Source organism: Dipodomys spectabilis, unplaced genomic scaffold (assembly GCF_019054845.1).
Source record: "Dipodomys spectabilis isolate Male_0828 unplaced genomic scaffold, ASM1905484v1 ptg000140l, whole genome shotgun sequence".
NCBI lineage: Eukaryota > Metazoa > Chordata > Mammalia > Rodentia > Heteromyidae > Dipodomys > Dipodomys spectabilis.
Window position 1 is genome coordinate 28,345,809 of NW_024870817.1, and position 13,265 is coordinate 28,359,073.

Sequence of the window (13,265 nt, forward strand, 5' to 3'; positions counted from 1 at the left end):
GACCAATGTGGGAGAGCTGTGCTTACCACCTGCACAGCCCAGCCCTACCCCAGTCTCATCCATACAAGTCCAGTGAGATCAGCGAGGACACCGGGAGTTTGCAGTAGCCGTTAAGTTACCCTGCAACAGGCAACTAATAGGATCCAGGGAAAACTGGGTCAAGGGCCAAAAAAGAATATAGAGTGGTAAAATTGATTGGAAGTAGGGTCCTTGTCGTTAGAAGCATCCAGAATACAAAACAATAACATAGTAATAGGAATAAAAACCACGTAGCTGGACATAGCTGACTCACACTGTAATCCTAGCTACTCTAAAGAGGCTGAGATCTGGAAGATGAAGATTTCAAGTCAGCCTGGGCAGAAAAGTCTGTGAGGCTGCATGTCAAATTAATCAGCAAAACGCCAGACCAGAAGCAAGGCTCAGGTGGTCAAGCACCAATCATGAGGAAGTCAACCAAGCAAAGGTGATGCCGTGGGGTTCAAGTCCTGGTACTGGCAAAAACTAAAAAAAAAAAAACTTTTGCAAATCATTAGATATCTAGTTGCTATCACAAGGCAGCAGCTCATCTTCTATTTTCAATTTTCATATTTATGGGAAAAAGCAGAGATTATAAAATTAACTATGGAGCTCAGCATGAACAGCAGAACATGTAAAGGAGTTTCACTACTTCAATTAAAAATTGGGGGAAAGGAAAGGAGGGAGTTACATTATCCAAAAAGAAATGCACTCAGTGAGATACCCCTCTGATACCATTAGGATGACACGTATTAAAAAATGGAAGTTAACAACTTTTGATGAGGCTGTGGAGGAAGCAGACCCTTGTGCACTGCTGGAGAAGTGTGAAATGATGCTAGTTATATAGAAAACAGTGTGCAGAACCTGGAGCTATTGAACACAGACCCCAGGATTCAGCAATCCCACTTGTAGGCACATCCTTAACAATGATAGAACTGAACACTGGAACCCAGATGCTATCCACAAGAGTCAAAAGGTAGATACAACCCAGGTGTCATACATCAACAGCTGAATGGATATATAGGTAATGGACTTTATTCTTCCACAAAGGAAGACATGTCACATGGTTGCAACATGGACAGACTTTGGAGATATTATGTTCAGTCATATAAGCCAGCCTCAAGGACATACGGTAGGATTCCTCATAAATAAGGTAAGTATCTAGGGAAGTCAAGTTCAGGGTCAGAAAGTAGCATAGGGTTATTAGGGGCTGAAGGGAAAAGGGAATTAGTGTTTCATGGGTTCAGAGCATCTGTTTAGATCATGAAAAAATTCTGGAAATGACTAGAGGTGACTGCTGTACAACATTGTGAATGTCATTCATGCCACTGACTTTTGCTGTAAAGTGGTTAAAATGGTATGTGATATGCATAAGTGTTGTATGTAATAAATGCATGTGTATTATGCATAACATATAATATGTAATGTAATATTGAATTTTACTCTAAAATGGCATGTTATGTGTTAACTGTTATACATTATATGTTATATGTACTATAAAATTGATTGCACATACAATGTAACATATATTATCATATACAATATATCATAATATACAGTATAGATACATATATACATGTTATATATCAATCATGTTATATGTAATAAAATACATTGTAAAACTTAACATGCTATATGTATATATATGCTACATGCATGTGATACTTGTGTTATATGCAATTAAAATATATTACATACATAATGTAATATATTACACATATACCACAAAATATACATTTACATGTATGCATGCCATATGTTAATTGCATGTTGTGTATCTTTTACGACAACAAAACACATTGTAAAACCATGCATTTACTAATTAGTCCCAAGGTTGCCCAACCATTGCTACCAGCTGCTGGAGACTTGATATCAAATCCAGGCAAACCATTTACCCACATTCCCTGGTGGCTCAGTTGATCCAGAATGACTTTTGCCTGTTGAGGTGGGAGCTACCACAGAGCTATAGACACACTGCTCAGCTCCCACCTGCAGAGCAGGACCAGACTTGGGGAGCCTGGCTATGATGTCATTGCATCGATCTTCCCTGTGGGGCTGGGTAGAGGATGGCACCACAGCATCTCTAGCTGGTGAGCCCACTGGAACTGTCCCTCACAACATCAGGCTCAAGTTCCTTTTCCTGGCTTCCTGAAGTTATGCTTATCTTTTCATTAATTAGTTCCTAACTTGTTGTAAGCTCCTTGGTTAACCCTCAGATTTTGACCATCTCTCATTTTGGCCAGTTCAATAGGTTTCTGTATGGAGGAGGGGTTGCTGGAACCCTTAAACTATTCTGGAAACCCCGCCTCACCCTCAGACGCTTTCCCATGAACTATAATGGAAATATGCATATTTTTGAACATCAACATTTTTCATAGGGCGCTGAAGGTAAGTTATATCTCAATCTTTCATTTGTGTATTATTTATCCTGGTAGTCTTGGGCCTTGAACTCAGGAGGGCCTCAAGCTTGCTAGGCAGGCAGCCTACTACTTGAGCTATGCCCCTGTCCATTTTTACTTTTAGATTTTTTTTTTAAATCTAGGCTGTAGAATTTTTGCTCAAGACTGGCCTCAGATCACAATCCTCCTACCTCTGCCTCTCACAGATCTGGAATTTAGAGATATGAACCACTGCACCCAGCTTGTTAGTAGAGATGAAGTCTCATTAACCTTTTGTTCAGGCTGGCCTCAAATCTTGATCCTCCTTATCTCCACCTCTGCATTAGCTGGGACTCAGGTATTAGCTATCACACTCTGCTACATATGTCAATCTGACACTCATCTGCCAGAGAAGCAGAGAGGTAGGGGAGAGAGAGAGGTTACACGTCATCTCTAGTTTACCCAAAACCTTGTGTAGATAAAGAAGTGGTGGTGGCCAAATGCTTAGTCCAGAGAGCTAACCGTTGGAATTCAACAAAGCATTTGAATAGAAAAACCTGGAAAGGAAAGTATAGCATCACTGTGGGAAAGTAAGGAAATGAACACTGTGGAAATATTCAGAGCTTTTGGAAATAAAAGCCCTTCAAAAGTCCATAAAATTATATCTCTTCAGATAGGGGCTTAGAGTGTCTTCAGAGGGATTAGCCCTGTCAGCAGGGCTGGCTTCAGAAAGATATACTGGACATGCGTTTATTGAGTGTCCTCTAGGAGGTGACATTATAATAATCTGCTTCTAAAGTTCTGCATAATGTTGCCCTTTTTTGCTGGAGATTTCATATTTTTCTTTTCTTTCTCTTTCCTTTCCTCCTTCCTTCCTTTCTTTCCTCCTTTCGTTCCTTCTATCTTTCCCTCCCTCTCTCTCTCTCTCTCTTTCTTTCTTCCTTTCCTTCTTTTTTGATTGTTGAACAGCAATGAAAAGGCAGTTCATCTCAGGCTATAGGTTCCGTTCTGCAAAAGCTCAGGTCAGGGTTGCTGTGTTACTTTGGCTTGAAGTGTTTTTCCTTCCCTAGATTTCCTACAGATTGCAAAGAAAAACTGTCCTTCAAGAATCGTAAATGACACAGCCATCATCTGTGCAAGTATAGAATGATTAATAGGCATTACCTCATCTCCCACTCTCCCCTCCACCCCCAAGTCTGGATCTCACTTTCCTTTTGATCACTTTCTAGATGGAGAAACAAAATCATTTGCCAGCATGCTTAATATGATGAATTGCTACCCTGGAAGCAATAGCCGTGTGATTCTTTTATACGCTTCTTAATGCAAATGCATCTCTCCATTTTCCTTCCGAAGACCATTTGTTTATTAAGATCCACTCTGAGAAGAGACTCACACTGCATATTCAAGCATCAGTTAAAGACTCCAGTATGATGCCAAGTATCTGAATGACCTTCCCTTTCATGTCATCACTGTAGCGTGTGGAGGGGGTGGGCAGAGGGGGTGTTTCTGGGGCTTAAACTCAGGGACTGAGCACTGTTCCTTAGCTTTCCCGCTCAAGGCTGGCACTCTAGCTTTTTGTTGGTTAACTGGAAATAAGTCTCACAGACTTTCTTGCCCAGCTGTCTTCAAACCATGAGCCTCAGATTTTAGCCTCCTGAGTAGCTAGAGTTACAAATGTGAGCCAACAGTGCCTGGTACCACTATGATTTTTGCAAGTTCCCCAAGCCTTCACACTTTCTCACCCCCACCCCTCCCGCCTTGCCCAAGGGTGTCTGCATATCAAGGACTTTTGTTCCTCCAAGGGATTGTTTGGGTCAAGCTCAGAGTGTTCTTGTGTTTCTTTGATCATTGGATAACGATGGAGGGTGGAGGTCACAGGAAGCTCGCCTTAGAGATGAAGGGCGAATGGAGGTCTTTGATTCAAAGCCTGTGGCTCCTTCACTTTCTCTGACACAGAAATCGATTCATCCCCCACTTCCTACAGCAAATCACTTTGGTACAACCTGACAAAGCAGCAGACACAGGCGGGCTTTTCCCATATCACACTACAGACAAAGCCACCCTCCCTCTCCCAGAACAGAAGGAGCAGTGGACCTTCTACTTCCCGTCCATTTGTTTGAAAGATCAAGAGAACACAGTTCCATTTTTCAACAACCAAAAAAAATAATAAAATAAAATAAGAAGGAAAATAATTAAAAGAGCCAACCTCCTCTTAAATTTTTTTTCCCCTCCCTTAATATATTGTTGCATCCAGGGAAGAGGAAACAGAGTGCGGCTGATACTGCGTCCCCAGGGAGCTCGGAAGGGTCACTCCCCAGCTACCACAGGAGCATGTCTCCCTCCCTTTGCACACGGAGTTGGTGATCAGTGTGGAAGTCTCTCTTGGCCCTGCTTGATGTGCAAAGGAGAAAGAAAAGAAAAAAACAAAAACATGCCACTGTGTTTAGGCTGTGTGTACGGTATGTACCTGGTGTCACTGAGCAGAGGGTTATTTTTTGACTTTGGAAATCTGAGAAAGATTTGAAAAATCATTAGCTTGCTCCTGCTGGTCTCCACTGTCTGGCTAGGAACTGTATGTTCCTGAAAGCCAAGTCAAATTCCTCCATGTTTTTTTTTTTTTTTTTTTTAATTCTTCTTAAAGTGAATTCACTGATGACTTGGGCCAGCCAATAAGGGATTTGAAATATAACATCTTGCTTACGTACAGGTGTTAAGTAAGGTTGTGCACTAGATCTACTTTTCCTGGTGAATGGGCCAACACCCTTTGGGAACTACACATTTAAAAATGGCAATATACTTGGACTACATTGTGTGTGTGTGTGTGTGTGTGTGTGTGTGTTAGAATAGATGAGTTCTCCATTGGCAAGGCATGTTCATTATCTTGAGTGGATTTTACTGGCTGGATCAGAGGTGCCCTAAGGGTCTGTGGAGATCGGGGTCTCTAGTCTTGAGGTTTGGACTCTTTCCATGGGTTTTCTGATTTTCTAACTGTGTTCATTTGTCCTCTCTTCTGCCAGATCTTCCCAGCATCTGGGAAACTCTTGCCTTCTTTGGTCTTGGTCAATTGTAGCTGAGAGCAACCAGATGGGCTTACATCAACAAAGTGCATTACTCAGTAAGGGTGCGCTCTTGCCAATCAAAAAAAGAACATGGGAACTGGGCGCGCTAAAAAAAAACCTAGCCGATCCCTTTGGACTGTGTGAGATGAATTTTACATCAAATGGCATTTTATTCTGTACTGCACTTTATCTTATTATTAAATTTGCCTTGAGTGTGGGAAGTCAACTGGATCTGCGGTGCTTGTTGTTACTGCACTTGTTCTTTTTGCAGTACGGAGGTGTGCACTTGCTAGGCAGGCATTCTACTGAGGAGCCATAGCCCCAAGCTCTTTGGCTCTTTGCTCTGTGTGTGTGTGTGTGTGTTTTGGTTATCCCTGGGGCTTGAACTCAGGGCTTTTGTGCTCAAGGCTAATGCTCTACCACTTGGGTTACAGTTCCACTTCTGATTTTTTGGTGATTCACTGGAAAGTCTGACAGACTTCCCTGTCCATACTAGCTTCAAACTGCAATCCTCAGATCTCAAGCCTCCTGAGCTGGTGGATGAGCCACCAGCTCCTGGCTGGTGTTGATCCTTAATAAATACTTTGCATGTTTGCTGAGTGTCTCCCAGATAAATGACCAAACCACAGTGGGCTATGTGCTTTACAGCAAGGGAGAAACTCACTAACTAGAGGATTCAGGGCAAGCTGCTTGTTCTCCTGAACTTGTTTCCTCATTAGCAAAAGAGAGATGTGTGCCTTGCAGGGATGGGAAGCATCAGTGACACCAAGCACTTATGCACACCTGGCAGAGTGCTCAGCATGGAGGGGCTGTATCCTGTACATTATAGTTTTGCTGAAGTTTTCAAGAGCAGCTGCTCCTTGAAATAATGCAAAGTTCTCCCACACTAACATAGCTTTGTGAGCTTTTGGATCAAGAGGGAGAACTGGGTGTTCAGATATCTGGTCCAAAATGCTCGTGCCTGAATCTTACACAACTGTGAAATAGATACCTAGGGAGTGGCTGTGAAGTGTGCTACATTATTCAACCCACACAAGCAGCCAGTGAGGAAAGTGCAATGTCTAGTCCTGTTTTACAGATGAGGAAACTGAGCAGTCTAGGAACTGCTCTTGAACTTCAGTGGAAATTGGCGCTCTTACCTCCATTTGCCTGGGACTTCCTTCTAGAAAAAACTTTTCTGAATAGTAAAGAGAAAGAGGATGGGTAAGAGGACACCTGGTCTACAAGTGGGTCAAGCTTCATCCATCCTTTGTGAAGCCTGGACTGAGAAGCCACCCTGGGACAGACAGCAGCATAAGAGCAGGAGCGGATGCTCACAATGGCAGTCTTGTTGTCAATCTTTAAGTATTTGCAAATATCCACTCAGTGTTTTCAATATGCCTTTATTTGCTTAAATTAACAGGATATATGTTTTATTTCCAGGTACACTGCCTTTTCACTCAATCCAAAAGCTATATATACAATTTGAATTGCTATTCATTTTAGAGTTTTCGTTTTAAAATACCCAGGCAGAGTTCTGTACAAAACCAACATGTGGTGTAACGTCCAAATATGTGAAGGATTTGAAGTGCTAGCACTGTTACATTTTGTTCCAGCAAAGCAGAGGAAGATCATCATTCAAAACACAACGTTAATATTTTATCAAATGCCTTCAGGGCTTAATAAATATAGTATGCACATTAAGCTTTCTCACACAGATAGTCCAGCTACTTTTATTGGCTTGTAAAAAGGTCAGTTTCAGCCTCATAACTGGGGCAGAGCCAAGTTTTTAAAAAGAGAACTAAAAGAGGAATGGAAAGGCAGCAAGAGGGGGTAATCGTAGGCTCCCTAATACAAAGGATAAAAGAAATATATGCCCCTTTCTATTCATTGGTTGGTCAAAAGCACAGAAAGCATTTGATGGTGATTGACTTTCAGGTAGTGAAGATCATGACCTTGGACTGCTGATAATCTTAGAGGACTTTATTCCTTTGTCCTCTGATGGCCCCACCAGCCCTTCTTCAGGTTTGCATTCTGGTCCACCCATTTCAGCCCAAACCTGGAAAGCCCTTCCCTCAACTCTGTGCTCCTCTCCAGGGAGGCACCGTAATGCATCACTCAACCTTAAATTAAGGGGATGCTACTTGTAATGAGCCTGGGGGCCACTGATAGAAACCCAGGTCATCCAAGGAAAACCAGGATATTAGAGAAAAGCAAGGTGTCAACCGTGGTTCTCAGCTCAACATGTCATCCAGTAGGCTAGAACTCACAGTCTCTTATAACCAGTGTCAAAAACTACGAATAGGCCTTGGAACACACCCCATGCTGGAATTTTACTTTTTCCTATACTTCTTTTTCCCTCCAAATGAAGATTTACGTAGAATACTGTCCTACAATACACAGCAAGCCCAGCTGCTCCGAGTGATATGGACATGGGCACAGATGTGGGCTTTCTGCTCCCCCCAGTGGCTCTGCAGTGGCCCACCACAGATCTCTGCTCCTCTGGGAAACTCCACACACAACTTGAAAGCCACCATTGCACATCACATTCCTTCCTCTACATTAACTGGTCCTTCAAGCATTCCTACAGGGTTGTTTTGCTTGGAAAGGGCTAGAGTTTGTTACTCTAGATTTTCCTGCCTTCTCTTCCAGCTGGACATAGCCAGAAGCAATTGGAAGTACGCAGCACATGTTGTTAGATACTGCACACAGTAGATCCTCAATGAGTGGCTGCCCAATGGATGCAGACGTGGAACATGAGCTTAGGAGAAGAGTGTCACGGAGCCCTGGGGCAGCTTCCTGGGCAATTTCATCAAAGGCACTAATGTGTTGTATATTCACAGTGTGTGGAAGGAACTTGCTCACCTGAGGGCCTGGAACCATTCTCAGCTCAGGGCTGTGCTTGTCACCATAGAAACCCACAGGATTCCCTCTACAGGGGCTGCTTTCACCTCCAGATATATGCGGCAGTAGGAAACCCAAGCAGCTTTAGCACATTGCAGTGGTAGTGAGGCTCAAGGGAGAAATTTTAGAAAGGGAGTAGGAGAACCCAGCAGAGATGACCAAAGCAGAAAGGTAAATGAGGAAGACAAGTCTCCCAGAAAGCACCTGGATAGACAGGGCAAGCCAGCCTCTCAGGAAATGCCCTGGGGAGTCTGCGAAGAGAGAAGTCAAAGTAATCAGCAATGCCCAGCTCTGTCCTCCTGAGGCTCCTACAGAATTTGGGGAAGGCCTGGTCAGCATGGAATCTGAAGCTGAAACAGAAATGAGTGGTGGAGGGGGTTCTGGGAGATTCAGAAATGGATGAGGGCTAGTGGTGTCCAGAGACCAATGAATCTTCCTCAGTTGTGCCTACACAAAAGACTCCAGGGGCAATTTTGAATGTTCGAGGCTCTACTCTCTGATCAATTAAAGCAGAATATCAGGGCTGAGGCCTTGGGTACTTGTTTTTCTTTATTAACGGCATTAGGGTTTTAAACTCAGATGTCAGGCTTGTTAGACTGGTGCTATACTACTTGAGCCATGTCTTCTGGCTTGATTTTGATAGTTATTTTGAAGATGGAGTCTTTTTGCTTTTCTGCCCAACTGGCCTTGAACCTGGATCCTCTAGATCTCAACCTGCTCAGTTGTTAAGATTACATACATAAACCACCAACTACATTTGGTATTTTTTCCAGAAACCTCCTTAGGGGAGTCTCAAGGGTAGTCAGCAGTCCGAACTGGGTGCCGTTGGGTCATGCCTGTAATCCTAGCTACTCAGGAGGCTGAGATCTGAGGATCACAGTTCAAAGCCAGCCCAGGTAGAAAAAGTCTGTGAGACTCTTATCTACAATAAACCACCAGAAAACTGGAAGTGGTGCTGTGGCTCAAGTGGTAGCGCGCTTACCTTGAACTGAAGAGCTAAGGGACAGCGCCCAGGCCCAGCGTTCAAGCCCCACAATGGACAGAAAAAAAAAAAAGGAATACAGTCCGAGCCTGGTGTTGGTGGTTCATATCTATAATCCTAGATATTCAGGAGGCTGAGATCAAGGGACAGAAATTTGAAGCCAGCCCAGGAAGGAAAGTCCACAAGATTTTTTGTTGTTGTTGGTCATGGGTCTTGAACTTTGGACCTGGGCAGTGTCCCTGAGCTCTTCAGCTCAAGGTTAGTGCTCTGCCACTTGAGCCACAGAGCCACTTCCAGTTTTCTGGTTAATTGGAAATAAGAGTCTTATGGACTTTCCTACCTGGGCTGGCTTTGAACCGTGATCCTCAGATCTCAGCCTCCTGAATAGGTAGGATTACAGGCATGAGTCATCAGCACCTAGCCCATGAGACTCTTTATTTCCAATTAGCTACCCCTCAAAAGCTGTAAGTGGAGGTGTGGCTCAAGTGGTAGAATGCTAGCCTTGAGCAAAAAATAAAAAAAAAACAAATATAAGAGATAGCATCCAGGCCCTGAGTTCAAGCCCCACGACTTGCACAAAAAGGAGTATCCTGCCGGGCACTGGTGGCTCATGCCTGTAATATTAAGCTACTCAGGAGATTGAGATCTGAGGATCAAGACTTCAAAGCCAGCCCAGGCAGGAAAGTCCATGAGACTCTTATCTCTAATAAACCACTAGAAAACTGGAAGTGGCATTTGGCTCAAGTGGTAGAGTGCTGGCCTTGAGCTGAAGAGCTGAGGGACAGCGCCCAAGCCCCAGAGTTCAAGCCCCACTGACCGACAAAAAGGAGTATCCTTTCCCATAATTCCTTATCCTGCAGTATTTCTGGTATTTTACTATTTACTGAAGGCTATTTCTATATACAGCTACTAATATTTTCTTCTATCTAGACCAAAAATACTGTAACTTCCACAAATTCAACTAAACAGTTATTAATAAGGTCACACGTCAAACACCAGTTTTTGTGGCTAGAAGAAAATTTACTATATGTTGAGTGTTAGTCAAAAGAAAACTTCTAACAGCACCTCAGAATCAGCTTACAATTAACTAGATAGCTAGAAGAATATGCGTAGTTATTACATGGCTGCTGTATAAAACATCCTTGAAGACCCTGTGTGTGTTCAAAGTATGCAGGGCTGTAGATGCATTTACATTACCTGCTCATTTAGTCTGAGCCATTTGTAAAGATTGACGCCACTCTCCAATCCCCAGCAAATGACTATTCATGCAGAAAGCTGTATTTGAATGACCTAGTTCTCATTTTCCAAAGGTAATTTGAAAACTCTCCATTTTAGATACCCAAAAGCACTGCTTGTTTTTCCATTTTTCTCTCCAGTAATTCTTTAAAACTCTCATCTCGGTGCTTGAAGTATAAGTAATCAGAAAAAGAGGGGCCCCGCCGGGTGCTTTGGAAAAATGCAAGGCGCTCATCCTTGTGGGCACAGTCTCTCTCTTGGCTGCCCTCGGTGCCCTCAAGGTCCTTGCTCCTCTCCTCCTGTTCTTTGGGCCCATCCTCCTCTTCCTTGCAGGCTTCTCCTGGCCCCTGGAGACCCTGCTCAGGCTTGGTAGATAGATCCTGGGGTGCACAGAGCTGCTGGGTCTCTGGGGGCACACCAGGGCTGATAGGTTCCACCTCACAGCAGTTGTCACCATCATCATCTTCCTCTTCCTCGTGGCAAGGGCTGCCCTGAGCACTCTCTTCATCCGAATTGAACAAGGGCCTCTTCACCCCACGCTTCTGGGACAAGTCAAAAGGCTCCTCCTGCTCCAGATCCCTCAGGACACCCGCTGTCTGTGCCAGGGAGATTCTTCCCCTTCCCAAACCTGTGAGAGCAGAGAAAATTCAGCACCCAGGAAAAGTAGCAGCAGGCCAGAGAGGGCTGGGGACCAGTCAGTGGACAATACACTTGCTCATTGTTGTGTGTGTGTGTGTGTGCCAATGTTGGAGCTTGGACTGTCCCTTAGCTTTTTCAACCAAAGCTGGCACTCTATCACTTGAGACACTTCCACTTCAGCTTTTTGCCAGTTAACTGAAGATAAAAGTCTCATAACTTTTCTGCATGGGCTATGTTTCAACTGCCATCTTCGGATCTCAGCCACCAGAGCAGCTAGGATTATAGTAGGCGTGATCCACCAGTGCCAAGATCCCATTGTCTATTTTAAAATGGGTGACTGCCAGTACAGACATCCAGGGCAGGTTTATTGCAGGCAAGCCCTAAATTTGTATAATCCCCTAAGGTGAACGTGGCCATTTTCACAAAGCTTTAAAAATGAAGTTGGCCTGGCAATGACCTTACTGGAACTCTCAAAAATGAAAAGTATCAGGAGGCAGGAGCACAGAATGTGAGGCTGCTGCTCACCATGGTTTGATTACAGCAAAAATGGGAAGGCACTTTTGGTATTTAAGCTGTGGCTCAACACATAATGGTCCATACATAAAATGACATATGTGTAGGTGACAAAGTGATTTACTTTATAAGCAGCAACCATAAACCAATGGCCCTATACTTTTGCCTGCAGTGAGCAGGGGGTCTATTCAGAAATCCTTGAATTCATCAGGGAGCCAATGGCTCATGCTTATCATCCTAGCTACTCAGGAGGATGAGATCTGAGGACTATAGTTCAAACACAGCCTGGGCAGAAAAGTCCATAAGACTCTTACCTCCACTAAACTATGCAGAAAAAGCCGGAAGCAGTGCTGTGGCTCAAGTGGTAGAGCATTAGCCCTGAGCACAAAGAGGATCAGGGACAGCATCCAAGTCCTGAGGCTCAAGCCCCAGGATCAGCAAAAAAAAAAGAAAAAAGAAAGAAAGAAATTTTTGAATTCTGCCTTCAAACTTGCTATCTGACCTCAGGCAGTTTATATAACCCATCTCTTGGTCTCTTATATAAGACAAGAATAAATGTCTCTAGTGGATTTGCAGAAGTGAGCAATGACGCCCCTAAATCTTTTGTCCTGCCCTTGATTATTCTCATGGCCAAAAAGTGGTTCATATTATTTTGTAAATAACCTATGTTACCAGTTTCACTCCTGCACAGACCAAGAGGGTAACAACAGGCCTCAGTCCCTGGGCTCAGCTCACTGTGTTGGAGAGAGCTGCATTTATTGCCTGTTTATCACAGCAAGGGTTGATTAGATGTCTAATCCAGTGAGTTTGGAACACGAACTCATAGCTGCCAAGGGCTGGGGGTTTGAAGAAAGGAGGCCACAGTTTTTCATTAGTTCAGTTAAGACTCAGTGGGGGAGACATAAAACTCTTCTGTGTAGGGGGCAATCGGGAGGAAAACTGTCCTTAAGTGAACCAGGAGAGGAGACTTAGCCTACTAGAAACTTACTTCTGAGTGTTAAAAAGCAGAGCTGCAGAGCCAGGCCCGATGGCTCACATTTTAATACTAGCTACTCACTGAGGAGGCTGAGAACTGAGGCTCATGGTTCGAAGCCACCCCAAGCAAGAAAGTCTGTGAGACTTGTATCTCCAAAATAAACTACTCTCTCCCCCCAAAAAGTCAGAAATGGAACTCTAGCTCAAGTGGTAGAGCACTAGCCTTGAGCAAGATAGAAGCTCAGGGACAGCACTCAGGCACTGAGTTCAAGCCGTAGTACTGGCACAAAAATAAGAAGAAAACTCAGAACTGCGGCTAGGTGCCAGTAATCCTAGCTACTTGGAAGCCTGACATCGTGGTTTGAAGCTGGCCTGTGCAGAAAAGTCTGTAAGACTCCATCTCAAAATTAATCAGCAAAATGCCCAACTAGGTGCATAGGACAAGTGGTAGAGTACCAGCTGGGAGAAGCAAGTTAAGCAAGACTGTGAGGCCCAAAGTTCCATCCACTGTAGTGGCCCCAACTCCCACCTCCTGCTGAAAATGAACTCTTGCTTTTATAAAGTTAAAGAAAAGTTGGACATGGT

General features: G+C 43.8%; 1 protein-coding gene across 1 annotated transcript in view; it reads right to left on the minus strand.

Annotated features, from left to right (window-relative positions):
* Window positions 1–10,315: 10,315 nt before the first annotated feature.
* Znf366 (zinc finger protein 366) overlaps window positions 10,316–13,265 on the minus strand; it is a 61,264-nt gene continuing 58,314 nt past the window's right edge. The window contains exon 5 of the mRNA XM_042691116.1: window positions 10,316–11,181. Within this exon, the coding sequence (XP_042547050.1) occupies window positions 10,649–11,181 (533 nt within the window). The 3' untranslated portion in view covers window positions 10,316–10,648. The remainder of the gene's footprint in view (window positions 11,182–13,265) is intronic.